The sequence below is a fragment of the Bipolaris zeicola genome (assembly GCF_000523435.1).
Source record: "Bipolaris zeicola 26-R-13 unplaced genomic scaffold scaffold_15, whole genome shotgun sequence".
Lineage (NCBI taxonomy): Eukaryota > Fungi > Ascomycota > Dothideomycetes > Pleosporales > Pleosporaceae > Bipolaris > Bipolaris zeicola.
Window position 1 is genome coordinate 215,715 of NW_006912064.1, and position 26,793 is coordinate 242,507.

At 50.8% G+C, this 26,793-nt stretch overlaps 10 protein-coding genes across 10 annotated transcripts; 6 read left to right on the forward strand and 4 right to left on the reverse strand.

Annotated features, from left to right (window-relative positions):
* Positions 1-1,351: 1,351 nt before the first annotated feature.
* COCCADRAFT_1776 (uncharacterized protein) lies at positions 1,352-2,929 on the forward strand (the record flags this gene model as incomplete). The annotated part of the gene is made up of 1 exon (XM_007710146.1): positions 1,352-2,929. One exon carries the CDS (start codon positions 1,352-1,354, stop codon positions 2,927-2,929), a length of 1,578 nt encoding a protein of 525 aa, XP_007708336.1.
* Positions 2,930-3,460: 531 nt separating this feature from the next.
* Positions 3,461-4,888, forward strand: COCCADRAFT_85909 (uncharacterized protein; the record flags this gene model as incomplete). The annotated part of the gene is made up of 2 exons (XM_007710211.1): positions 3,461-4,209; positions 4,279-4,888. 2 exons carry the CDS (start codon positions 3,461-3,463, stop codon positions 4,886-4,888), a joined length of 1,359 nt encoding a protein of 452 aa, XP_007708401.1.
* A 428-nt stretch (positions 4,889-5,316) lies between these two features.
* Positions 5,317-6,660, forward strand: COCCADRAFT_1778 (uncharacterized protein; the record flags this gene model as incomplete). Its single annotated transcript, XM_007710147.1, has 3 exons — positions 5,317-5,374; positions 5,430-6,538; positions 6,595-6,660. The coding sequence occupies 3 exons, from the start codon at positions 5,317-5,319 to the stop codon at positions 6,658-6,660; spliced, it is 1,233 nt and encodes a 410-aa protein (XP_007708337.1).
* A 469-nt stretch (positions 6,661-7,129) lies between these two features.
* COCCADRAFT_85819 (uncharacterized protein) lies at positions 7,130-7,402 on the forward strand (the record flags this gene model as incomplete). Its single annotated transcript, XM_007710212.1, has 1 exon — positions 7,130-7,402. A coding segment is annotated over one exon (273 nt), but the record flags the coding sequence as incomplete, so codon positions are not given.
* A 692-nt stretch (positions 7,403-8,094) lies between these two features.
* On the reverse strand, positions 8,095-10,385 carry COCCADRAFT_85893 (GMC oxidoreductase; the record flags this gene model as incomplete). Its single annotated transcript, XM_007710213.1, has 6 exons — positions 8,095-8,402; positions 8,484-9,244; positions 9,296-9,537; positions 9,588-9,977; positions 10,030-10,308; positions 10,368-10,385. 6 exons carry the CDS (start codon positions 10,383-10,385, stop codon positions 8,095-8,097), a joined length of 1,998 nt encoding a protein of 665 aa, XP_007708403.1.
* Positions 10,386-12,551: 2,166 nt separating this feature from the next.
* On the reverse strand, positions 12,552-13,775 carry COCCADRAFT_1780 (uncharacterized protein; the record flags this gene model as incomplete). The annotated part of the gene is made up of 4 exons (XM_007710148.1): positions 12,552-12,724; positions 12,777-13,114; positions 13,168-13,480; positions 13,529-13,775. 4 exons carry the CDS (start codon positions 13,773-13,775, stop codon positions 12,552-12,554), a joined length of 1,071 nt encoding a protein of 356 aa, XP_007708338.1.
* A 2,525-nt stretch (positions 13,776-16,300) lies between these two features.
* On the reverse strand, positions 16,301-16,719 carry COCCADRAFT_1781 (uncharacterized protein; the record flags this gene model as incomplete). Its single annotated transcript, XM_007710149.1, has 3 exons — positions 16,301-16,450; positions 16,523-16,636; positions 16,705-16,719. 3 exons carry the CDS (start codon positions 16,717-16,719, stop codon positions 16,301-16,303), a joined length of 279 nt encoding a protein of 92 aa, XP_007708339.1.
* An 817-nt stretch (positions 16,720-17,536) lies between these two features.
* COCCADRAFT_85910 (uncharacterized protein) lies at positions 17,537-19,039 on the forward strand (the record flags this gene model as incomplete). The annotated part of the gene is made up of 1 exon (XM_007710214.1): positions 17,537-19,039. The coding sequence occupies one exon, from the start codon at positions 17,537-17,539 to the stop codon at positions 19,037-19,039; it is 1,503 nt and encodes a 500-aa protein (XP_007708404.1).
* A 1,199-nt stretch (positions 19,040-20,238) lies between these two features.
* COCCADRAFT_85829 (uncharacterized protein) lies at positions 20,239-23,481 on the forward strand (the record flags this gene model as incomplete). The annotated part of the gene is made up of 1 exon (XM_007710215.1): positions 20,239-23,481. The coding sequence occupies one exon, from the start codon at positions 20,239-20,241 to the stop codon at positions 23,479-23,481; it is 3,243 nt and encodes a 1,080-aa protein (XP_007708405.1).
* A 2,922-nt stretch (positions 23,482-26,403) lies between these two features.
* COCCADRAFT_85928 (uncharacterized protein) lies at positions 26,404-26,604 on the reverse strand (the record flags this gene model as incomplete). The annotated part of the gene is made up of 1 exon (XM_007710216.1): positions 26,404-26,604. One exon carries the CDS (start codon positions 26,602-26,604, stop codon positions 26,404-26,406), a length of 201 nt encoding a protein of 66 aa, XP_007708406.1.
* Between the last annotated feature and the right edge of the window lie 189 nt (positions 26,605-26,793).

The following is a 26,793-nucleotide window of genomic DNA, read 5'->3' on the forward strand; positions in this document are numbered from 1 at the left end:
AAAAAAAACTCTCTCGCTATAAATGATTAACTTTGAGGATTAGTCATCAAAAACATATCGAGCCTTCCTAGCTCAGTGGTAGAGCGCGTCACTAGTAATGACGAGGTCGTCAGTTCAATTCTGGCGGAAGGCATTCTTTTGGCCACACGGGACTGGTTTTCCCCATGAGTCACCATCATGAACCTCTGGGGCAATATGAGCACAGTTTTTTTCTTGCTTGTAACGCTGTTGAGGCTCATGCGCTCAATCCCCAAGATATCCGCTGATCTGCTTGCAATCATTTGAATGTATGGTTGGTCCCAGACATATCTTCAGCACAACCCTCGACTATTCCATAACACGTGAGCAGTTCATGTACAATGTACCAAGCCCCAACATGGCCGTTGCTTGCTAGATTGTCGGACATTGCGTTGATGCGGGAGAAGACTCGCAGGTCAGGTTGCCACTTTACTTCGTATATTGAAAACGCTCACCAGACCAACAAGATGTGTCATTTGCATTTCGGGTGTATGATACGGGAGTCCCTTACAATAGACGTGCAGCGGTGTAGATAACGGCATAACATCTCAACCCAATGGAACCTCTGATGATGGCCGAGTCAAAACCCTGTATGAAAGACAGTGACCCCATGGTTCAAGAAAGCGGAGCAGTCGTCTCGAAATATTTTTTCTACGGGTCACACAAGGTGGTTTGGTGGAGCGTTCGAGCGGTGTACGTATGCGAGGTGCTACTAGAGGCTGACTGATAGTTGGTGGGGAAAATCTTGAGAGCTTTGGCACAGGATAAGTGGGGCCAGCTACCTACTAGCGCCTAGTTGACAATCCGCATCTTCTTCGCATCCCAACATCCCGAGATCTCGAATTCACATGGAAGCAGGAAAACCCAGTAATCGCACGCCATAGCAACAATTCAAAACTTTCGCTGCGATCGCGAAACTTACCCTGTCAGGTCGCCGGGGCGACTCGCACTGCTACAGCACGCTGGCGTCTATTAGAGGATCAGGATTCCGAGTTTAATTTCAGGAAAGGCGTCGCGTCTCGAACACATGGCCCGCACAACTCCTATTCAAAACAGGCCATACCGTTCGCACAAAGTACCAGCATGTACAAGATGTCGTTCGAGAAAAATCCGCTGTCATATCGATATTCCTGGAGAACCATGTCTATCGTGTCGAGAAAGACGACTTAAGTGTCAATATGTCGAGGGCTCCAGCACGAGTTCTCCTACCGAAGAAGGCTCAGATAAAAGGCCTTCGAAGCGACGCCGACACAGTGAGCCGGAGGAAGGGCCATCTAGGCCTCGCTCGGCCCCAATCTTACATAAAAATGTTAATAATCCCTCGGCATCCATCATGCTTGCGCCACATTTTGCGGAGGACATCGATATCTTCAATCGCCATATTTCGCAACATCGAAAAGCCGGCGGTGAGACTGAGCACTCCAACTACCAGACGTTGTTGCACGATGCTAAAGACCCGGTCGTGTACCTTACGGTGCCGAGGTTCCGAACTGGTCTACCACCCAACAGCGGCTGTGGAAGAGAGCAAGTGGAGATTGTGGAACAGATCATGGGACCCTTCAGGCGGGAAGTCGTCGAACTCTACTTCAGCGAGATCCACTATCATCTCCCCATTCTAGATGACGAGATGTGCGAAACGTTACGAACGGACCAATACGCCAAAGTGCCAAACAATCTCATGTGCGTCATCTATGCACTTGCATCGGCACATTGGGCCAAATCAGATACACTCAAGATGCATCCCAAACCAAATTCATATTATGTTTGGAACAAGGCCATTTCCGCGACCCTGGAAGACTTCCTTAGCCCGGGAATGTCAACCATACAGGCCGCGGTGCTCGACCAAGTCGGCCGTCCTTCGGTTTCCATCATCGGCAACATCACTCTCTGTGGACGGACTGTATCCTTGGCACAAACTTTCGGTCTTCATAGAGATCCTTCAAAATGGTCAATTACAGAAAACGAAAAGTCACTCCGAATACGGCTGTGGTGGTGCGTTCTCATCACCGACCAATGGTCTAGTGTGGCATATGGCGCGCCCCCTTACGTTTCGAAAGGCTACTACGACGTTCCGCGGCCAACTGTCACATCACTCATCGGAAATAGGGCCAGCCTACAGCAGAAGCAAGCTACTACTTGTTTCATATATTTGTGTGGCCTGACCGAATTACTCGCGGAAATCTTGCCTTTTGTTTATCAGATCAATCCAGACCGGTTACAGCTTTCCCGGGAAATTGACCGCTTCAAACTAGAATTGAACGACTTGGAAGCACAACTTCCGGAATGGCTTCCTCTACCAAATCGCCCAGGAACAGCTATGCTTTGGCTCTCATTTCTCTCAATCAGACTCGTTCTTGCCCGTGTAATCTTCCGCGCAGCAGTTCTCGATGGTGATGGCAGCATTGGCCGAAATCGCATGGACCAATTACGCATTGCATCTTCAGCTGTTCTCGACTTCATACTTGCTATGGGTGAAACCCAGTTTCTGGACTTTTGGTTGCCATACGCAACTCACCTCTTGGTACATGCCATCACGGTATCACTTCGCTGCACCGTCGAGACGCAGGATTCCGAGATACGAAATACGTCTGTCACGCGCCTTGAACGCGTCATTGCGCACATTCAGCATGCGCGGGACAACTTTGACTGGGATATTGCAAATTACTGTCTAGAACGGTGCGCTGATCCGGTATCAAAGATTGCCTCGCTAAATGCAAGAGAGGTACCACAACCATCGGAAACAGAGCCTGCGAGCGTTGTTGCAAATGGCAATGGTACTGAAATGCATACGATGCCTAACTTTGATGACGCTTCTTTCCTGCTGTCGGATATCTTAGATCCCAACGCATTTGATTTTTCGTGGGATGCGTTGTGGGACACTCCGTCTGGCATGACAAACTTTTCCATCTGAGAGTAGATGAGCAGCGAAGTATAACAACTTGGAAAAAGGAAAAACTGGGGATTTCAGTGTGGGACGATCTATCAACTAATATTATGCTAATGAGTGGAAATGACTTGATATGCTTCTTTCTATCTCTAGTTATTCGTAACGAAGGTTCTACGATCAAGTATGATAGGCATTTAGATATTTGCTGTGCAAATTAGATTCAGTTCATATTTCTGACATCGATTGTATTTTCTGGTCAAGATAAAAATAACTCTCTCCACTCATTTGTGACTCCGTTGACTGCTATATCTTCTTACGTACTCTATGTTCTGTGTAAGCTGATATTTTAGGACCGATGTCGTGATCCGCTAGTGGCTCTCCTTATTGGCCATCTCCCTAGCCTCAATGGGTGACCCACATCAAAGTCTGTAATCAGTCCAGCTGAATGGGACCACTTGATCTGAACCTCACCCCCCGTCTGTCATTACGATCATTTTTCCTTTCTAACCAAGCAGAAAGACCCACAGGGAAGAGGATTAGAGTAACACGCCAACCATGTTCTGCACTCGTATTTCCAAATCAGTGGCATCGCGCTCCCTTGTCAAGTCCAGTCATGCGGTACCATCCTCCATTCGGAATCTTGCAACAGTCGCACCAGTGCAGACAGCTACCCGCAATCACAAAATTGTCGTGATTGGCGGTGGCTCAGCTGGCATTGCTCTCTCCCACCAACTGCTTCGAAAAGGAAATTTTGCCCAAGACGACATTGCCATTGTTGATCCCGCGGAATGGCATCACTACCAACCCGGCTGGACCCTTGTTGGTGGTGGTCTGAAGAAGAAAGAAGAGCTCCGTCGCCCACTAAAGGACTTGATCAACCCCAAATTCAAGTTCTACAATACAGCCGTAGGAAGCCTAAACCCAGAGCAAAACTACATCACTACCGGTACCGGGGATAAAATCGGATATGAGCAACTTGTCGTCGTACCTGGAATCACGCTGGATTACGGAGCTGTCCCCGGTCTGAAAGAAGCGCTTGAAGAGAAGGAATCAATGGTTTCCACTATTTACGATTATGCATACTGTGACAAGGCATATAGCAATATCCAGAAGTTCAAAAAGGGTGATGCGGTATTCACCCAGCCAGCGGGTGTAGTCAAGTGTGCGGGTGCACCCCAAAAGATCATGTGGCTTGCGTTGGATTACTGGAAGAACGCTGGGCTGTACCACCCTACATCTTCCAGCGAATCTCCAATAAACATTGCCTTTGCAACTGGCTTGCCAAAAATGTTCGGTGTAGACAAGTACGTTTCGAGAAAAGCTCCCAGCCTCGACCTTACACGCCCGTTTCGATGCTAACACCCCCCCGACAGATACAGCCAAACCCTCGAAAAGCTCCGTGTAGAACGCGGCGTCCAAGGCCTCTTCCAACACGACCTAACCTCCATCTCCGGCAACACCGCCACCTTCAACGTACCCAACCAAGACCCCGTCAAACGCCATTTCGACTTCCTGCACGTCGCCCCCAAAAACGTGCCCTGGTCCTTTGTCAAAAACAGCCCCTTGGCAAACGAAGCCGGCTACGTCGCCGTCTCAGACAGCACAACCCAGCACACCAAATACCCCAACGTCTGGTCCATCGGCGACGCCTCCTCACTCCCCACCAGCAAAACCGTCGCAGCCATCACCGCCGAAGCACCCGTCCTCGTGTCCAACCTGCTCAACCACATGCAAGGGAAGCAGCTAGAAGCCGAGTATGATGGGTACACGTCATGCCCGCTGCTTACGGGGCAGAAGGAGGTGCTGCTTGCGGAGTTTAAGTACGGCGGTGTGCCTAAGGAGACGTTTGGGAGGGTGTTGGGAGCGGATCAGGGAGTGCCTAGGAAGGCGTTTTATTGGTTGAAGAAGGAGTTCTTCCCTTGGGTGTATGGCAGGTATCATGTTAAGGGGGAGTGGGCGGGGCCGAAGGGGTTTGCGAAGTGAGTATAGGGGGGGTTGGGAGATAGGCCTTGGGTCATGTGGTTAGGAATGGATGAGGGAAGAGAGAGATGCACAATATACCCTTGTGAAGACGCTCATGTACTTTTGGAGTAATAAAAAACGTTTGCTGCACAGTAGTAACGTCCCTCACTACGTAGCGAGAAACACCATATTAGTCGTGAGCAAGCGGCACAAAAGCACAGACCAAAATTCCTTAAGTAGTAATAGGTTACACAAACGCGTCTCCTGTTTACATGATCAGTCCTCGAGCGGCTGAGCCTACTGATCAATGAGGCAAGCACCAGCTGGAAACTATTGCTACCTTCAAGCTAAGCATTCTATCGATAGCTGTACCGAAACTTTTCTTTAACCTCCAACAACTGGAACGTACCTTCTTCAACACTATATTTTGAACAACAAAGAGCAGTAGTATGGCAACCAGCCTCCGCCGTCACGGCCCCAAAGTGACTGAACACGGTCCAGAGAACAGTATGTCAAGTGCATCTACAAATAAACATCTTCGAGAGTTGATATGATGAAATAGTAGAAGAGGTGGTACAGAAAACTATAGCGTCCTACGCAACACGAGCGCTCGTGTCATACAGAAAGGATGAAGAACAACCGGATTTACGTGGAGGCCAGGCTACCGTGTTCAAAGCAACTAGAACGTTGCCATCGCGCGGACTTCGACGCAAGGTTGAGACTTTCGCAATTAAAGAAATATATATCGGAGACAGAAGAGCCCGGCGTCAGCTGCACAAAGAGATCGAACACCTTCGGCTTTGTCAACACCCAAACGTACTCCAGCTGAAAGAGGTATACGTAATTGAGCAAGAAGGGTGGACGGACAGAACATTTCTTGTGACCCAACCGTGGGCGCAAGCATCACTACAAAAACTACTTGAAGATATAGCAAATTCTCGCGATGGCATGAGCCGACATTGCTCATGGTACAAACCCCACAGTCTTGACCCTTGGCCGAGTATCGTTCGGGAATGCGTTCTCGGGCTCGAGCATTTACATAACAATAAGATTCGACACAAAGATTTGAAACCAGACAATATTCTTCTCGTCGATGAGTCGGATGGTGCTTCTCTGGACCTCAAAGTCCGTGTCGTAATTGCGGATCTAGGAATAAGCAAAGGATACGTGGAAGCCGAGAATACCACTTTCAATGGCACAGAGCAATATCTCGCCCCCGAACAAAAAGCTCAAGCATCGAGTACTTATCATTCCAACATTTTCTCACTCGGTTGCAGCATTTCATGGATCCATGCCCTCCTGAGCTCGAGGCGGTGGGAGCTGTGCCAGGAGAACGAACAGGGTATCTTCCAGCTAGAAAAGCTATACCAAGTTGGTTTCTCCTATAGCTTCAAGGAGGTGCCCCCTCTCTTGAAACAATTACGCCAAACTCATGAAGGTACTAAGCAACCAGACATGGTCGGGTTTCTCGTTACTCTGGAGGACATCATCACATCTACACTGCTCGAAAAGCCTGACGAGAGACTAAGCCTGCAATCAGTTCTTGCGAAACTCGATGATTACGACGCTTCTTGGCTACAATCGGAGTCTTTCATGATACTCGATCTGTGCATCACTAGCGGCAATCACACTCAAGTCCTGGAAATCGATTTCTCTTCTGTCACAAATGACGTAGAAGCTTTCGACCTCATCCGAGAGCACTGTTCAAAAGCTACCTGTTACTACAGCCTGGATTGGCTTCGGTGGCCCGAAGAAGCCAACTTAATAAAATTCCCGTCAACGAATGCATTTGAGGTGCTCGAATGCTCATCCACAGCTTCAAGAACTAGCTTACAAGCCGGGGGGTACTACGAAAATTCTGCGAGGGCAGAGTGTTTTCGTCGCAGTCTTTTCATAAGATACTTTTGGAACCCATTGGTGCCTAAGCCTATTTCAACAGGCAGGCAATCTGAGAAACTTCCCAAACGACGTGTAATTATCCATCATCACAGGGACGGATCACACACAGTCTCGACTATCCAGGATCCTCGCTGGGGTGTTCAGATTGTCAAAACATTCCCCTTCAGTATTTACTTGGTCACAGTGACTTTCACTTTGGCTCTATTATTGGTTGGATACTTGTTTTACTCGGATCGTATTCCTCCTGAACTAACCCCTCTGCCTATATATGCATGTTTTACGTCCGGAACTACGCTTATTATTTGGTCTATATGGTTTCGATATTATAAGCAGCTATGTCAGTGGCTTAGCGAACATTATGGTTTTGTGGGTGGGTGGGACCAAGAGGTCCAGAGGCAAGCAACTTTAAACATGGAGCAAGGCACGCGATGGGAATCGAACACGAGCTGCCATGCCGATGACCTGGGGCGAGGAAGGTACAGCGCAGAGCAAGACAAATTTACTCCATGTGGTTTTGTTCCGGTACACTGCATACAGTGTCGGACAATCAACGGCTATGGCCGGCTAGCAGGGCCGGGATCGCTTCAGTGGATGAGGCAAGCTCCATGTCATTGTTATTGTATTCTCTGCAGTTGAATAACAATGGAACAAGAAATACCCCGAACGCAACTACTAGAAAGCTAGAATCTTCTCCCCCTCCAATCCGGTGGACAAAATTCCCAAGACTCAGCGCAGGCCACCACCCTACCAAAATCGTAGCTAGTAGTGATGGATACAAAGTACAAGCTATCTGTGAGTCTTGGGGGGTTTTTTTTTTCACCGGGTGCCCCCTTAAGTATACCGAGTGTGCTCGCGTCCGCCTCTTAGTCTTGTTTTTGCTGAACATCGAGCCGTCGACATAGCTGCTCGGAATATTGGATCGTAGCGATAGCACATGGCTACATCGTTATATGCGGTGTAAGTTGTCCCAATGCCTAGGAGCGTTGCTATTAACATCACTTATTACCCTACATTCCTTACTCTCACCTTCTTATAGCCTCTTCTACTATTTAAAAGCTAAAGTACCTCTTACTTTTCTTAGCATACATAATTTCTCGCCAAGCAATGAGAGACGTTAGACCCCCCCAGGGTGCTTACGTACATCACAAGAGCACTGCTCAACACCACAACTTCACAAGCACAAGTGGCACATTGATAGAGACAAAGGATCACATTCAATCATATATACATGGCATTTGTAGTTATCCTCTTTTCGCATCAGTCCAACCTTGACCCGCCCATTGCATCCACTACAAATACACCCCCTCCTTGCGCCCCAGCATCCGCAATTACAAGCGCGATAATCCAGCAATCTCCCTCGGGGCATGGTAATTAGGCACCTTCATGTCGAGCGCGCTACCGCTGTAGCCCAGGTCCTCAGCAGTGAGCACGGCGCACTTCTCGCCGATGAGGAGCGCAGTCGAGTACGTGTTGCAGCCGACGTTGTCGGGGCAGATTGAGAGATCGGCGACCTTGAGGCCCTTGACGCCGTGGACGTTGAGGCGCTCGTCCAGGACACCGTGCTTGACGATTGAGTTTCCGTTCTTGGGGGCCATGGAACACGTGCCGAGGGAGTGCCAGGTGGTTTCGACGTGGCCTGTGTAAGTATAGTTAGTATGAAAGACTGGTTACTTGGGAGTGTTGAGGTGTTAATTGTGGGTGTGGGAGGGGAACGTACGCTTGACCCAGTCTTCAACGTGCTTGATGTCCTCGTTAGTGTAGTGTAGGTCCTCAAAGACTTCTTGCTGGTTGGAGTTCAAGAAGGTAGGCTCGGGGGCGCGGCCCTTCTCCACAGGGAGGGTCCAGGATCCGTGCTGGATGTTAGCGCTGAGGTTGCCGGGGAGGGCGTATGCGTTGGTGGTTGCGAGGTCCATGTCACGTGCGCGGGCAGGGCTGTCATAGGCGTAGAATGGGTGCATGGACTGGACTTCTCCAGCGTAGGCTTCCATGCGACGAGCAGTCTCACGCGACTTGATGTATCCCCAGACCATCGGGGCCATGTCGCGCTTGTCGTTCATGAAGCCAGCGTCGAAGTCGGGTGCCTCGTATGGGTTTGGTGATACAATGTGCGTAGATCCACGAGAGAAGGGGTATTCTAGGAAGTGGAACATCGTGAAGAACTTGCCTGGTGGCATAACCATGTGGTCACCGAACCAGCCAGCAATGACCGAGTAGTGCATGACTGGCTTGTCGGGCTTGTTCTTGAAGTAAGAGTCCCAGCCAGAGCGGAACTCCTTGCATGGCCAGCTGTCCATCATGTTGAGTTCTTCCTCAGTTGGTCGAATCTTCACACCAGCTTCAATGCCGTTGGTTGCGAGTGGTCCGGTGCCGTTGATGTTCCATTGCTGGAAGACTTGCTCTTGCACCTTGGGGTCACCACGAACAAAGTCGTCAAACGACTCTACATGTGGCTTCGCGCGGTATGTCGCGAAAGTCAGGCTATAATGATGTCAGGTAAACTGCATTTCAGCCGTCAGAAAGTAGACTTACTAGTGATCCTGGAAGTTGAGACCAACACCAGGAAGATCAACCAGGGGCTTCACGCCGGCCTTTCGGAGCTTCTCTGGGTCACCAATACCGGAGCGCTGAAGGATGAGTGGTGAGCTCATGGTACCACCGGAAACAATAATCTGCTTGCGGGCGCGAATGGTCCTGGAGTTAACCTGTCCGGGTGAAACAGGCTTGGTAGGGACGACCTTGACGCCGACAGCACGGTCACCCTCGAGAATAACCTTTGATAGAATATTAGCAGCATGAAAGCGTCATGAGAGAAGTTACATACCTTTTCAACCTTGTTGCTGGTCAACAAGTGCAAGTTCTGGTGAACGGCGCGGGTGCTGTGGATGTAGCCGTGAGCAGAGTCAGAGCGACGTCCGGTATCACGGTTGATCCACTTGAGCCAGTGCTCAGCACCGTGGCCGGTGACCAAATCTTGAAGATCATCGGTGGTGGGAATGCCCTGGGATTCGGTGGCACGAAGGAAGTCTTCCTTGATAGGATATGTGTAGTTACCAAAAGAAACCTTAATGGGTCCCTCGAATCCGTGAATGTCGCGGTTGTTGCAGGCTCGCTGATAAGTCTCATGCTTCTTCATGAGAGGAAGGAGTTCCTTGGTAGTCCAGCCCTTGGCCTGGAAGTCATCATAATCGGAAGCAGAGGCACGAGTGTACATCTGAATTGTGTTAATACTACCACTTGATCTGGTCTAATCATGATAATCTTACCATGAAATTAATGGAGGATCCACCTCCAAGGATGTGCGCACAGGGTACAACAGCACGGCGTCCATCGAGCCATTCCGAAGGTCTGGAGTAGTAGAAGGAAGCAGTCTTGCTGTCCAACTTCATGTTCCTGGGATAGATACCCGGACGGAAGACCCATGGGTTGTTGAGATTATTTTCACCAGCCTCAATCAAGAGGACCTGGAGGTTATGATCAAGATTGGCCAACCGGCCAGCAACGACACATCCGCATGATCCTCCACCACAAACGATAATATCAACCTTGTAGTTGTCAGTTATTGAGATGACATTACGGCAAGCTAGTGCTTTGGTCATCGTACCTCGTCCGGAATCGTCATTTTGATGGTTCAAGTAAATATCAAACTGTAATTGAAACGGTATACACTTGCTACAAGTTGACCGCAGTGAGCAAGTCAACTGGGCATGATAGAGATCTCACAAAGGCAGAAACGACGTCCCTTTAAACTGTCAAACCCCGCATGTCCAGAATCTCCACGTTCATCGAGGACCCACTCTCTAGGCTGTGTCACTATGCACTTTCAATAGCCGTCCATCCGGATAGTAACACGGTGCATGCATTGTGACGAGGGATCATGTACCATTACCCCAGCTTCCCCACTCAAACAGGGGTGGCATACAGATTCTAACTTCTGCTGGAATGCATGATGGGCCCCTGTCCAAGGCATTCAAACAAAGGCGAGACTACAAAGTTGCGGATCCGCAGAAGGATGGTTGTTGTACCGACGATATACAGGGGTGGGTCTGGAGATGATGATTGGTCCAAAGAGCTAGGATAAAGCTGTTTCCCGGGACTGGGGTACAGGCCAAAAGCGGACGGGGGGAATGCTGCAGTGGTCGTATGTTGGTAAACTGGGTGCGGAGAAGTATCACATCTAGTAAGGAGAAATGCTCGGTTGCGTGTGCAGGCCCACTGTCAGATGTAAGCTGTGCGGAGCCGGAGCTGGGTGGTGAAGATGGCGCGTTCAGGCTTCCAATTCCAGCGTATCAGGTCCTCGGAGAGGAGACAATGTACACGTCCTTGACTAGCAGCGAGTGACACGTGCAACGAAGCAGTCGAGACGAGGCGCGGACCAACAATGATCTACACGAACTCGAGTTGCTGGGGATCGTGAGGAGTTGATTCGGAGGAAGTAGTATGGTAGCTGACTGCATCGCACCGTTTGGAGCTCCCTGGAGCTCCCTGAAGCTTCCCCGTCCTACCCGGATGACGGCTCTTGGCTCCCATGCGCCTGCGGTAGGTTCTGTTGGGCGCACGTTGGTCTGCGGGGGTCATGCCGCGCTGACGCTCTTTTGGATGCACTTCTCTCTCTCGTGGAAGAATGCGGATGTGGGGTGCAGGACTTCCTGTGCCTCATGCTGAGGGGAGTGTAGCTTGGCGTGAACACTAGTGCCAGAGAGTGCGGGGTTAGCCCCGCCCCGGCGTACGGGGAAGTGATAGACCAGCCACTGCAACCATCTCCTCGAAAGCCGTGTTATGCTCTGCCGTCAGCACATCTTATCACAGGTGGTGGCATGTGTCGGCTGTTGAATGTCTACTAAGCTGCAAACTATGTGACGTTATCTTTTGCGGCTGGGCACGATCCGACTCCAGAGCGTAGCCATTATACATTGACTCGCAAAAGCGAGTATCGCCAGAGGCTTTGGTTGTGCTTCTCAAGTCTGCATAATATTGGCTGCGGGAATGCGGAGATCAGCAGACGTCTCGGCGCACCAAGGATTGCATGTTAACTGTGAATCTCGTATGAGGCTGATCGATCGAGAAGACACATAGCAGTACTACTAAGATCGTATCATACCCATCGCCAATCCAATCCAGATATGCGGCCTCGTGGTGTGCTCTGCAGCTCGAGTAACTCTGCGTGAATTTCTTTTGGGCACACTCAAGTGTCAGAGATCTCCGCCTCAACTCCAGTAAACAGCATTGTTGCAAGTCTCTTATGTTGAGGTTCGAGGTTGAGACAGCTAAGCAGGGAAAGTAACTTTCCGCCGAGCGGTGAATCCCCTGTACAATGTAAGTAGTGTAGTCGCAAGCCCTGGCTTAGTCGTCCCAGGACCACTCGCTCGACGGGGGTGCGTACTGTCGATCCGAACGGTCCTATTCAAAGTTTACCAGCCTCGAAAGGTTTCTGGTCTAGCCTAGTAGAGTCGCATGGCACCGAGACTGTGTACAGAATAGAGTGATTCCAGTTGTGTCGAACCGTGTGTACATAAGCCGGTACCTAAAGTTCATTGGCCGTCATACGCCCATATGAGGATCCGGTCAGCCCACAAGAAACTTTCCAATAATCTCCAGAACGCCCACAAATCTAATAATACATGGTTCTCGTATGTCAAAACACCTCCCAACACAATAGGGTTATCGATCTTATAATAGCATCCAAATTCCACCAACGCCAAGGATGCATTTTGAAAGGAGTATAGGTGAAAGACAGGGGAAGTACAAATACCCAGCGTAATACAAGAGGAACAAGATAAACGGAATCCTAGATGACCTCGTGTCGTTCCCAGCCGGTTGGCTTTTGATGCGCAAGGTCCTTTGTTGGGTGTGGCACTTCCGGATTCCGATACTCGCTAACGTAGGGGTTGGGATCCTCCTTCTGGTCGAGGTTACCAAAGGTGTGGTTGACTTCTCGATGCTTGCTTTCATCTGCGCGGACTGGGGTGGTGTTAGCGTGCTGTGCAATACATGTCGATAAAAACACACGTACTGTAGAGAAGCAGATCGCGCATTGTGCGGTGACCCTCTGGCATCTGCCAGTAATCAACCGCAATCTCGGGTGCTTCCATCTTCTCCCATTTGGGAAGACGGCCTTCGTCAAGGTCTTTGATCTGACGTGTGTATGTGATGACTGCCTCCTCTTCAAGGTATCCAATGAAGCGGTGGACAGTGCGAGGGCTTAGGAGGTAGGCGAAGAACAGGGCGTTGCAAAATACACCTTGTGCTCCAAGTACCATGAGGCGCATAAAGGGTCCAGGGCGTTGCATCTTCAGGAACACAAGCAGGTGCATACGCTCGTTGTAGCTTTCTTCTAGTAGGCTCTCGATCCTGGAGAGTGTGCATTAGTGAATGTGCAATGCCTATTGCGCAATAATACGTACCATCCATTGTCTCGCTTCATCCTCCGCATAGAATGCAAGTGGCGTAGCATACCGGCTACCATGCCAGGAACGCCTGCAACGCTCTCTAAGAAGACATTCCGAATCAAGTACTTCTCTTCCGTCATGGCGAACTGCTTTCTTGCTGCCACTGGGTCTTTCGCATCCACATCCACAGGCTTTGGGTGCTTGTATCCTGTCACCCTATCGAGACCCCAGCGTAGGACCTTGACGGCGATCAAAGCAACTTTATCGGACATGGTCTTGGCTTCACGGTGAGCAACGATGACTTGGTTCATCTGCTCTTCTGTGTATACTGGGAGTTGTTAGTGGCTGATGAGTCAGACAAGCTCAATGTATGTACCTGGATGTGGCCATGCTGCCTGCGTTTTGCGAACTTTCTCTGTCGGATGCTTCTCAAAAAACTCTTTGATCTTGGCTTCACCACTGGGCGAAGAAGAAAAGCTTCGTCTAGCGTTTGAAGTCTTGAAGTGTTGGGTCACGATGAAGGTGGGTCGAAGTCCGGCATTGTAGCTCTGGAAGGACTTGATAAGGTAAGCGGTGCCCCGTTTTGAGGCCGCTGATCCATATATTGCTGCTCTAGTGGACATCATATACGGCGAAGAGTGTGTGTGTGTCAAAAGAGGTGAGTGGAGAACTGAGGATGTCGTCCAGGTGGTGTAGTAGTGAATACTGATGTGTGGTATGAGAGACTACTGAGGCACTCATGAGTCCTTTAATAGTCATTGATACAAACGTAAACGAGACGCCGATAACCAAAAAATCTTCGATTAGTACTCGTGCTTTCCGTAGACAGCCACTGATGACGCCTAGTCACCAAGGGCGAAACAGGAATGGCCATGGGACGCCGTAGCAACATTACGGCATCTCCATTCCACGGCAGCGCCTACGAGCAAATAGGCATTGTCTAAGATGCCGAGACAGTAAGCAGACCTGTCGAGAACAGACGCATAGGTCGCGTGCAGAGACGAGTTCGAAGCGGCTGAGCAATTCAATACTCAGCTAACGAGAAGAAACCGGAACAAGGCAGCCAAGCCTCCAACTTCCGATTGCAGACATTGGTCAAATACCCCTGCAAAACCGACACCTGAAGTTGTAGATCTCTTATATTTAGTACCGATGGTATTGAAATATAATGGAGAGCTGATATCCCAGTTTTCTAGATGTTTTAAAGTCCAAGTTGACCGTGTTGGTCGCATCGAATGCTTTGCAACTCATCCCGGGAGATGTTCGTCGGGCTTTCGGGGACTCGCTATCCACAAAGGAAGACCCACCTGCACCCTAAAAACCCGGCAACAACGATGACTGCATCTATTCACTGATGAGCCAAACGCCACCCGATTGGAACTCCAAAGCCAGTGAAAGGCTGCCCGCGCTTGCGCATTTCAAATACTCGCTACCAGTATACTGTATATCAAAGGCTACTCAAACAACAATGATAATAGCAAACCATGAACAGCCAGGTGCATCCCAGTTGAACAAGTAGAAGCTTAACAGAACGAAGAATATCTAAAAGACACGAATACAACTTCTAGAAGGATTGGAAGAGTAAGCGCATCCTTCTACGCCGAGTACGCGAGATAATGCATGTTGCAGCTCATCCACACTGTGGCGCAATGCCGGTCTTTCTGTTTTAGGTTAAAAATACGCGAACCCGCAGCTTCGTGGTCGGATGTGTGATACTTACGAAGCACAGAGAGATAGCCACATTGTCTGCAACAAGCTCAGGTAGGAATACAGATGACATCAGGTGAATCAGGCACGCAAGTATCACAGCTGCCTGTGAAATATTTGCAAAAACTAGTTTCCATCCGTCAAACATATCCATCACTCGTCAACTTGGTAGTTGGCCCCCAGTAACGAAGCTAGCCTCATCGCTGAGGAGGAATGCAACCACATTTAACATTTTGCAGAGCGACAACATACCAGGAGAGACGGCATTTGTTCTGATGCCGGGATATTCCTTGGCAGCGCTCCGGCACAACCCAAGAACGGCATGTTTGTTAGCAGCGTAGCTAGACAAATTGGCCCACCCAATAACTGCATTGACACTCGCAGCTGGAAACATGAAGAAGACATAGACGATGATATTCCAGCATATCCCAACCACATAGCAGAGATAACCGACTAGATGAGGGAGGCGAAATGCCCTGTCGTGGGGTAAGAAGGATGGGGATCGCTTTCGCCAAACGAGTAAGGCTGTTGGAATGGCGAAGGAGAATTGGAGTACCCGAATTGCCACACCGAAGAATGAGTTGAAGGATAGGAGAAGAAAAAAGGGTTCATTAGAGTGAAGGACATAGGATGAGTCGAGGGGGGTGACTGCAAACCTGTAGTAGAGGCCGAAAATAGTAAATGACCTTGAAAAGTTGAACAGAAGGGAAGATGGAAAGTAATGCACATCCCAAATTATAAATCTTGGACATTTTTTTCAAGGTAGATGTAAAGTGTTGCGATGATGTTGAAGACTTCACAAGGCAAGAACGAGTGCCAGGGGTGAGAAACGTAGGATTGGTTGAATTGAATCACCAGAGCAAAGACGATGTTGGAGGTGATGAGGAATATTCCAGCTGCCATGGAGAGAACCGGGAGAACAAGGCAGCTGTGTCGCAGATGTAGGAAACTATTATAACAAGAGAAGCGTAAAGCAGCGTCACGGTACCGCCTTGTGCAATAGCAATGACTGAAGATAGTGACGATGCCAGCTAACGTCTGGATGCGCTGAAGATGTTGTTTTCATCTTAAACGAAGGTGGCTGTATGGTCCTTGAACACTTCCTCTCAAAGGACCAGATTGAGTGTATCACCAACGATCTAGAGCCGTCGCTTTGCGCTTTGCGTCCCGGATTGGACAGTGGCGATGAGCATCCGACTCGGTTTTTCGGCGAGCAGATAAAACGACTCAACAACTTGGCTACTGTGCATATTTCTTCGTCCAACAATGGTGTACTTGATTCGGACAGTTTCCATGGGATCTGTGATAAGATGTTCCTGCAAGAATCTGGTAGCTTTTGGGTAAAGTATGCTTAGGTAATCAATACATTACTAGTTAACTAACTACTATGCATACGTTATCATTTACCAAACTTCTCTGGATAAGTTCCAAGTAAGCCCCTCTAATAGCGGACGCTGAAGCCACTCTCATCGGGCTTTGTGGCAATGTCAGAGTGGTCGACTTTGGAGACGGATGAGGCTGGTGGACCCTTGTGCAGGTGGTGGACGAAGTCGTTGAGCTTGTCGTCGGTGGCCTGAGCTTCGCCCTGGACCTGGAAGGGGTTAGTGCGTGTGAGGTGTGGTGTGGCGCGCCATGCCATGGTAATAGCATTGTGAGTGCATACGCTTCCGTCTGATGCATTGGTCACGAAGCCCGTCACACCAAGACTGCGGGCGGTCTTCTGGGTGAAGGACCTGAAATTGACGCCCTGTACACGGCCCTCGACCTTGTACTGGATCTGTGCAAAGTGATTAGCTTCTGCCACGACAGCAGCCACTTGGCATGACAGCGACGGACGTGACGCACTCGCTTGGCCGACATTGTGGGTTTAATGCGTTTGCTTGGATGGGGGGGGCGGAGGGGCACGGCAGCGCTTCAAGTACAGTGCAACGAATTTCGATGCTATAGGCAGGGAGAAGAGTACAGCTATGCAGCAAGACAAGACAAGACAAGACACACGAGGGCCAGTCAAGCCACTGGCTCGTCGGTGATACCATGGGCCAGGCGCGGTGCAGCAGGGCGACGTCATCGCAACTGGCGAAACCTAGACGCTACTGCGACTGCTACTGCTGCTGCTGGTACCAGAGTACCGTTGGGGGAGGTTACCCCTGCGACGTCGCGGATGGTGGACGGGTGCGGGGCCAGCGTGAGAGGTGCTTTTGCTGGGAAGATGGATGCAGTCGCACGCAGAGAGGGAGCTAGGAGGACAGCCTCAGCCGCCGCAAGGGGCCAGCGCGGGTCAACGGGCGAATTTCTTTTTTTGCCCACATGTCCAAAGTAAAGTATGTACAGTCAGCGCCGTGTTGCTCGCAACCGCAATGTGTTCACGGCTGCCGGAAATTAGTCGCCGCGAGGGAGCGCCGGGCGGTGGTGACGCTAGTCTCGCGTTGTTTTCGGATACAATCTCGCGTCGCTCCCCAGTCGATGAAACCTCTAATCAAACGCCCCCCCTTTCGCCCCAGAGTCACATAGCAACAACCGCACTTTGCCCAGGTGGCTCCGCAAACAACTGCGAGTCCTTGAAAACCGCCCTCACGCTCCGTAAATGCCGAGGATTCGTACAAAGCACCGAATCTCTCTGCTGATAAGGAGTCTGACGACTGCCACGGCTTTGCACCTTCCCCCCCTGTCAACCACAATGGACACCACCACATCCACCTCGCCGCCCCAACGCTCCACGTCGCCCGACCCATGGGCTACGCCCTCCCTTGCCATCGGCGCCATCCCGCCCCTCGACCGCTCCGTCTCGACAGCTTCGTCGGTCTCGTCAGTTTCTGGACGCTCGGCAGGTTCCCGGTTGTCCGATGGCGGCAGGCGGCGTGGATACATGAGGCCTGAGGGCACCGAATTCTCCGAGTCTGCAAAGAGCAGAGAGAGCGTCATGAACCTCGGCACTATTGCCCATCTGCAATACTACTTTGCCAGAACTGGTCTGCTTGACACCGCGACTGGACGAATAGCAAAAGGTCGCAAGCCCGGATCGCGAACAGCGAGCGGCAACGAGCCACTCTCGCCGGGGCTCGATGCAGAGTTTGGTATATTATCGCCTGGATCACCAATGAGCGAGCATCACATGGGCGAGGGCTTCGTCGAGTCGCCGCTTGACGAGACGCCCTCCATGACCTGGGAGGACCCTGAGCCCATGATGCTCCCGCCTACCGTTAGCACATACAAGAACAACCCCATCTACGTACCCCCGCCACCTGACATGACAGTACTTCGTCGCGAACTACGCGAATCGCTCGCCGAATCCATGAAACATCTGCACGAGCTCGAGAAGGGCTTCTCTGACATTCAGCCAGACGGAAAGACAGCAAAGAACGGTGGTGCTGATGCGTCGGGGTGGCACGAAGTTCAGGGCTTGAACTTGCTGGATGTCACGACGCTGGCCATCAGGGCTGCCAAAAACTACTACACTGCACACGAAGAGCCACAGCGACTTTATGCTATCAAGTCGGAACGTGAGATTCGCAAGGAGCTGTATGATACACTCGAGGTACTGAAGCGCCTGGCTATTCGTAACTTTGGAAACGGTGTTCAGCCATACGAAGTAACTCAACTCAAGCAGTGGGTTGACGATATCAGCGCGCTTCTAGATACGGAAGAAGAGAAGGAACGCGAAGAACAAGAGGCACGTGAAACATGGTCGTGGCGCGATGGCGACTGGACGGGCAAGGAGCGAGAGCGAGAAGTTCTTTTTCTCCGATCGTTTGACGAGACGAGCGCCGAAGCCCTTCCAGAGTGGACAGCCCCTACTGACACCGAACTCCCGACACCCTTCCTTGCTACACTCCAAGACGGACTGAGACTGGTGCGCCTGCACAACACGCTAGTGCGAAGATCGAAACGACACTTTGAGCAGATCAAGACATACCACACAGACACAACGAAGCCATACCGCTGCGCCGACAACCTGCGCTACTGGGTCAAAGCGGCCGAGCTGCGCTGGGACATTAAGCTCGACGTCGACGTCATGGGCGTGGTGCAGGGTAAGGATGCGGAGGCATGGCGCAAGTTTGACGCCGCTATTCTACAATGGAGCCAAGGGGTGCGTGAGGAAATCACGCTCGAGTGGCTGAAGCAGAAGAACCAGGCGAGGACACCTACACTACAGATCGACCCAAACTATGAGGCGCTGTGAAGTGGCCAGATGATGGCAGATGCGAGGGCTGGTTCGCCGATTTCTTTCGCTGTTTATGTTTTTTTGCAAGTATCATCCTTTTGTAATTTGCACGATGATTACGTCTTCAGACTCTCAACTCCTTCTCGGCAGAAGTCTTAGTAGTGTAGTTTACCCTTTTTATTTCTTTTGTCTTTTCGGGAGAAAGCCCTGGATGGAAGCTGGGCTCCCTTAGTATCATTCGGCTCAGAGGGCGCTGGATGGCTGGCGACTTGAGATAGATACCCCCTTTTTGGATCAGCGGCTTGCAGTCAGATGTTGTATGAAATGGAGTCTCGTTGAGAATGAAAGGTGGTGCCAGGGTGTGTGAGTGTGTGTGTGTATGTACTATGTAATGTCTATGTAGGGTTATACGGAGATGTATCATTGGTAATAACAGTATTTGCCGTTGTCATAGGAAGAATCGTAGTAGTCATCTGAAAAGGGGGGGGCCGGGGCTCAAATGGTCCAGACGTGTCTACATGCTAAGTAGATGTGCAGCAGTGTGGTCCACGTGGTTGGAGGGGCGCATTTGTGTACAAAGTGTACAATGTGGGTACATGTGTATGTAGTATACTGACAGGTCGTATATGTGTGCACAAGGCGGGCTTGGGGCGCATAGTGAAGTCATGTGCTCGTATATCCAAGGCATATATAGCCACTGCACACGCTCGACGGCCGACCGAGCGCCTCTTTAGCGTTGCAGAGTTGGAGGGGCTGGACGCATTGACAGCATTGCGCGCAGGGGGCTTGCTTGCGGAAATTGAGCATAGCGGCACTCGGTGTCTCAAAGGCGGGACGCTGTGAACTGTCCTGATTGCTGGGGGAACGTGTCGTCCAGGCGTGGCTCATTTGCATACGACGTCTTATCGCGGCGGGAACAGCACAGAGGACACTGAAGCCCATTTGCATTCTCGCCCTCTGCTGCAGGCCGCCTAGTGCCTACGTACTACATACATACCTTACATACACAGCCTGTCCATACACATACCACCAAAAGAAACGCGTGAAGGCGGCTGACGCGACGTCGGAGCCGGCCACCTCCCCAAGCCCTCGAAGAAGCGACTCATCTCCCGGTGCAGCGCATCCGTGCATCCAGCGCACCTCCGGCGTGCGCAGCCCTCGCCCTCGACTGAACGCGACCTGGAGATCTTCTCGAGGTCCAAGCAGAGAAATGCTCGATGAGCCACCCGGATGCGCCGCCTCGAGTGAACAACAGCAGCAGCCCCGCGACTGCCGTTGACCTGCCAGCGAAGACACCGCCCAATCCATCATCAGCCCCATCGCCAGCAGCGTCATCGCCCAAACCCCTTCGTCCCACGCCTCCACACCTCGAAAGCACCACCAAACTCGCGCGAAATGTCTCTCCGGGCCTACTGGCGCGCATGAAGTTCCTCAACCAGCCCGCCGACACCCACTCCGCTACCAAGCCCACCGTCGACGTCGGCCGCATCGAGCAGGATCGGCTGCGGCGTCTCGACGAGTTCCGCAAAGCCCGCAACCTCGACATCGAGCGCCGCGGCACTGCGTGGACGGCAAGGCCTGGCCAGTCGACGCCCACCCTCACGCCCCTCATTCCCCAGTCGACGGGCGGGAGCGTGCCAGCTCTCACCATGGAGCCCGACTTTGAGAGCGACCGCAGCAGTGTCGTCAGCACCAGCGACAAGGTTCTGCCCTCCGAGTCGGATGCCGATGGTGAGCTCGACATGCAAAAGTATCGCTTGCCCGACGTCACCAAGCCCGAAAAAGCACTCGGCCAGACGCTGGTCGCAACTGCAATGACATCGCCCATCACAAGCGCGACAACAACACCCCCAGCAACCATACCTGCAACTGCAACTGCAACCACCACATCAACAGTACAAGAGGCACCCATCATCAGCCCCTCGCAACCACCACAACCACAACCACAACCACCATCCACGGTAGCCGCCCTCCTACCACCATTGCCCATCCAGGCAGAACGCACACTACCCCCAACGCCGCCGCCCAAAGACTCGCCGCCGCTACAGGACTCGCCGCCGCTGCCACCACTGCCGCTGGCCGACCCCGACGAAGCTTCCGTCCTCGACGACAACAATGGCATCGATATCGAGTCCTACTTCCAGCGCCGCCACTACCCGCGTGCCGGCTCCATCTATACCCTCTCCAAGGCTAGCTTCACCAACCAGATCCAGCAGCTAACCTCGATGAAGCTGCCGCCTACCACCATCGCCTCCGAGATCACCGCCCTGGCCTCGCCAACCCAGGCCGCCCGCGCACTGCACAAGGCAGCCAACGACATCCGTCTATGGGTCTCCAAGATCAAGGAGGTCCTCAGCGGCCTGGACGCCGACGACGATGTCGAGTGGGCCGCTGCTGCTGGCCGAGAGGGACTCGCCGAGGTTGACACCGCAATCAGCAAGTTCGAGGGACTTGTCAATGTCTACATCGGTGCTATCGAAGACCTCCAATCGCGCTCAGACATTGCCCTGCTGCCTACAAGAGATCAAGTCACCCTCGTGAGCCAGATGGAAGACATTGTAATGAGCTGGGGTGAGATCAAGCAGACCCTCAAGGGTATCAAGAACCAAGTCGAGATTGCCATGGAGTGGGAAGAGCTGTGGAACAATGTTTTGGGTGAGATTGGTGCCGAAGTCGAAAACCTCAGCCGCTTGGTATTCGAGATGGAGGAGCGCAGACATCGTGTCATCTCAGATTCAGTCGCCGAGGCGCCAGAAAAGTTCGACATCAAAGAGCTCGAGAACATTGTCGAGGATATCCCGCGAAAGCAAGCCATTCTCAACAGCAAGCGGTTTAGCATGCCCACGCTGTCCATCCTGTCTCCTGTTTCGCCGCTCCCTCAGATCGAACAGGAAAACTCTCGACTACTGGCTCTCTTCGCCAAACTGCAGCCATTGCGTGCATCGCTCGACTTCCTTCCCATGCGACTCAGTACTTTTCAAATAAGGGCAAAGACCATTTTCCCCTCTGCTTGTGACGAGCTGGACCGCAGGAGGGAGCAGCTCGAGGCCCAGGAGAAGAAGTTGGAGGCTGAAGCAGACGCACTTCGAGAGGAACTGGGTGAGGATAAGTGGGTACACAGCTTCCGCCAGGCTGGAAGCAAGGCTGTCGCCATGTACGATTCATGCATGAAGAGCATACAGAGACTACAGCAAGCCATCGACGACACTGACGACGAGAAGCTAGCCTCACGCATTGCCACGTACAAAGACAAGAGAGACCACTACCCGCCGTCTATGAGGCGTGTCCTGGAGTTGATCGACATTGAGATGAAGCACAGGTCTACCGTCAATGGCGAGATTCTGCGCATTCAACAGGATGTACGGTCCAAGGTAGAGGATCTTGAGACAGTCACTGGAAACATGGACGCCATCCTGGAAGACTTTACTGCCAGACGCAAGCTTCGTGACTCTGTTTCTACCGTCCTCTCTGCTCGCACCGAAAACTCGTTCGCTCATTCCAACATGGGCACACCAGGCAGCTCTCCCGCTTCAAGCGTCATCATGAGCCGCAAGAGTAGTGCCACGAGCTCCGCTGTTCTCCCGTCGGGCAAGAAGCCCCGTCAGCCCAGTGCCGCGTCATCCAAACCAGTGATGCCCGCGAACCGACGATACTCGAGCATGCCGCAAAGCACAGCTGCTCCTCCTCGCAAGTCCCTGCCCTCATCTCGTCTGGACTTTACACCTTCTCGCGCCACAGCTGGCACATTAGCTAGCCAAGCACGCGTGAAGACTCCCACCGACAAACCGGGACCCAAGCCTCGCTGGAACTCGGATACGCATCTGCGTGACACAATCATTGGACACAACTTCAAGCCGTTGTCTCTGAGCACACCATCGCCATTCCGAAAGGACAAGGACACGCCGAGTGGATCTGCACGAAGCTCTTCAAGCCGTACGTCCATTCCTGTAAGAAGCCCATTAGGCCGTTCCTCGAATCTCTCGCCCGCGATGTCTGCGAGGTCCACGTCGACCAGCCCTGCCTTGCAGCGCCCGGGACGACTTCTGGCGAGTCCGATGGAGACACCGGAAACACCTGGAGATGCCAGGCCGGCGCCTCGGTCAACACCGGCATCTTCCCCCCAGGCGAAGACAACCACGCCTGGGTCAAGCCGCCGCGTAACCACTGCAAGACAAGATGGTATGAGTCCTGGTGGTGAGGAGAGCCCTGCGGCCCGTCGCGCGTCTCGGCCTTCCAGTTCGTCAACCAATCATCGCACCGGTATGTTCAGCTCGAAGCAACGACCTTCGTCAGCCCCAAAGCCCACAGAAACCAGCCCCGCTTCGACCTCTGGGCGTACGATCAGCAGGCTCGGCAATATGAATGGAGGAAGGGCCAGCAGAGCCGGCGAAGCACGCACCGATAGTCGTATTAGCGGGCGCCAGTCAAGCCAAGGACAAAACAAACCTGTCTGGAGGTAGGCGCTCACAAAGCGGACATTTTCTGCCGGGAGCTCCGACCTTGAAGTGAACGACTCCCCTATCCAGTCTTCTTTCAAGCAAATAACGGCATCCTCATGTCGATCAATGTCGTATTGACAGCTTTTTGTTCCCCAACACTTCATTTCACCCCCGGATCCTGGCTTGATTCGCACCACCCCTATTCACTAGTACCGATTTTAGCTAACTAGTTGCCTTTTTATCGTTTTTGCGCCTTTTCCTGTTACGGTGTTCAGGAGCGGCTCCCCCCTTTTATTCCTGATGTATGGCATCGACTATCGATCTCAACTCTGGAAATCATCATTTGAGTGATTTTTCCTCACTTGGGCGTTTTTGGTGGTTGGGAGAAAGTATCCTATACCCCGGAGTTTTTGTTTTTTTTAGCACTGTTTGCTTGTTTGCTTAGCGCCCCCTCTTACTTCTTCCAACAGCAGCCGTACGGCATGTTCGGAATGCGGCGATACCCCCCTCATGTCAAGCTTTGGTGCGTTTTTGAAAGCGTTGTAGTTTGTTGTCAAGCATGGCGAACATTGTATATGCAGACTAGATTGGTACTGTAGGGTTCGATGGGCGTAGCATAGGAAAGGAAGAAGCGAAGTGTTTGGTGAGGTGGTGGATATCGAGGTGAAGCAAACTTACACCATGTGTATAAGTTGGGAGTTTTGCCATTTGACTAGTAACGTGCATATCCATGCGTGGCGGAACACCAACTGTAACGGACACAAATACAGGTACTTAGACTTTGCATCCTTAGACAACTTCTGAATATATCTACAAGTACCTAATACAAGAATTACTATCATGTGACACCTTCTTTTTAATGTACGCAGCAGGCTTTTGGAGACATAACCAGCAGAGCGTTTTATTAACACAGAGCTAATACTATCTGTCACATTTTGTCTATTTATTGGCATCTTCGTCCCCACGTTGTTAAAGGAGATACGAGTTACTACAACATCCAATAGGCCAACGACAGCTACTTTCTTTCACTTTCTATGCGCATTGCGGAATATATCTATCAATCATACACCGGCGACCTGTAGTAGAGGTTTTATCATCTACATATTATCTGTCAGCAAAAAAACTCATCCCGATTCATTTAGAGGCTAAGCTAGATCCCGTAAAGAATTTGCCAGTCTTGACTTTCTCTTTCTTACCTTTACAAGTCAAGAACCCAGAGGACCCAGAGTCACATTGGCAGCAATCTCCATCACCCCTGCACTCTCCTACGTTTTACATTTTAGCCAACAAAGTCCCTTTTAGTAAGATGGGTTTGTTTCGTTGCACATACCTCCTACGCCTTTTAGGAATCGAGTGTCGCAGGTGTACTTTGCGGTTGTGGTGCTGAGGGTTAGGCTGAATGCTAGGGCGAGAAGGAAACGCATTTTTTTGGTTTTTGAGGAGAGAGAGAGAGGTGGGGGAGATGGGAAGAACGAGGAGGTGAAATAAAAAGGTGTGGAGGTGTATGTTAATGTATATAGCGCACTGTGCGGAATCGGATGAGCAGCAGTAGAGAAGGTATTTAAATAGATGAAATGTCTTACCTAACGAGATTATTTCGCTGGTATGGCATGACATGGATACTTGGACAATCGTATCAGACGAAGCGGAAGATAAACGCGGTAGTTTCTAAACATAGAACAGAAGACCCGGGTTGGAGGGAGGGGTCCCAAAAGTAATAATAATTACAGTTCTTAGTCTCTCACGTAATATCTTATATCAAATCTATCTAGAACGAGTGAAAGTTTTGTGTCCCTGTAAAGTAAGCACGCTGCTTTTGGCTATGCTGGATAAAAGCATAAAGCAGTATATATTGGTATTAAGCGGAACTTGTTAATAATACCAGAGTCTTTGAAGTTTTGATGGAAAAGATGTGTTGTGGGACGAACGCTTTATAGGAGGAATCTATGTAACATGATCAAGTAGTTCTTATACCAACAAGCCCTAGAAAGCCCAGAAGGAAGTCTCGTCCGGATCGTTCGTATTGAATTTACTCAGCCCCGAACTCACCAGGTGGATATGCTTTCCAATTGCAGTCACGGAAATAAAGCATGGGCATGGTCTAGTAAGTGAGAGAGACCACAGAGTAGACCGTACACACACACCCTTTCCTCTTTCCCGTATTTTAACCGGCCCTAAGCTTACTTGCAGTAAGTACTGTAACCCGTATAGCGGTGGCTAGCGCCGCCCTTCACTCGGACTTTACTGGGACTTTGTATCTGCATACCTGCTGTTTCGTTTCTGTACTTGAGTGAGTTTATTGAGCTATATGTCTTTTTAATCTCTATTCTGTACTTGTTTGTTGCTGAACCAACTTATATACTACCGTCGATACATACCCTCTAACAAGGAAAAGTATTTTCTGTATTATTTAAACTGTTTGAACGTAGCGTTATGCGCTGACCTTTGATTTGAAGGTACTGCTAGGAACATGGTGCTTACTATAGCCAACCGGCAACTGGAATCAAAGACTTCTTCAGCTCTAATAAGAGTCAAAGCTTCTTTATACACTAGTACTTTCACTAAACGTTGTATCATTCAATCGACTAGCGCTTACATAATAAAATAACGCACTATCTAGTGCTGATATTGCCCCTTTTTTTCTCCTCTTTAGGCAAACCGAATGTTTATTTTGCTAGCTCGAGCTTTTGCAATCTCTTCTCTCTTACTGGAAAGTCCTTTTTTTTGCTTGGTCTGGTTGGGGAGATTGCTGGCCTAGGTATGCTAGTAGATAGGTAGGTTAGCCTAGCACGATGTGTAAGTAGTAGATGGAGAAGTATGGCAGTGGTCGCATAGGGCGTGGATAGAGGTAGATATAGGGTTACTGAGACCTACAGGTAGGAGTAGAGGTGGGCTTACATAAGATCTGAATTCCTAGGACGCAATTTACTCACCGTACGCTGGTTAGATGGTTATTGGATGCGAATGTTCACCGCTTGCTGACACGCATTCAATGGTACTGAGCATTGTGCGTTTTATGCTAATACCTCTGTAGTCCTGTTGGTTATTCTTGCTTACAAGGACTACAATGCAGCTAAGGGTAAAGAGCACATTACCGGTTTTGTCCATGGTGTACACATTATTCGGCACAAGCAAAGAAGTCATAGAATTAATACCACTCAGATATTGAACATAGTAATTTTCCCTCTTCACCTTTTTAAGTAACGTACCTCACGGGTTCGTTGATCACACGGGTTCGTTGATCACTTTTGCCAAGACCCCACCAAAACCACCACATTATGGCCCAAAATAGCCCACTTTGGACCTGCATAGCGCAAAGAAATACAAGATATC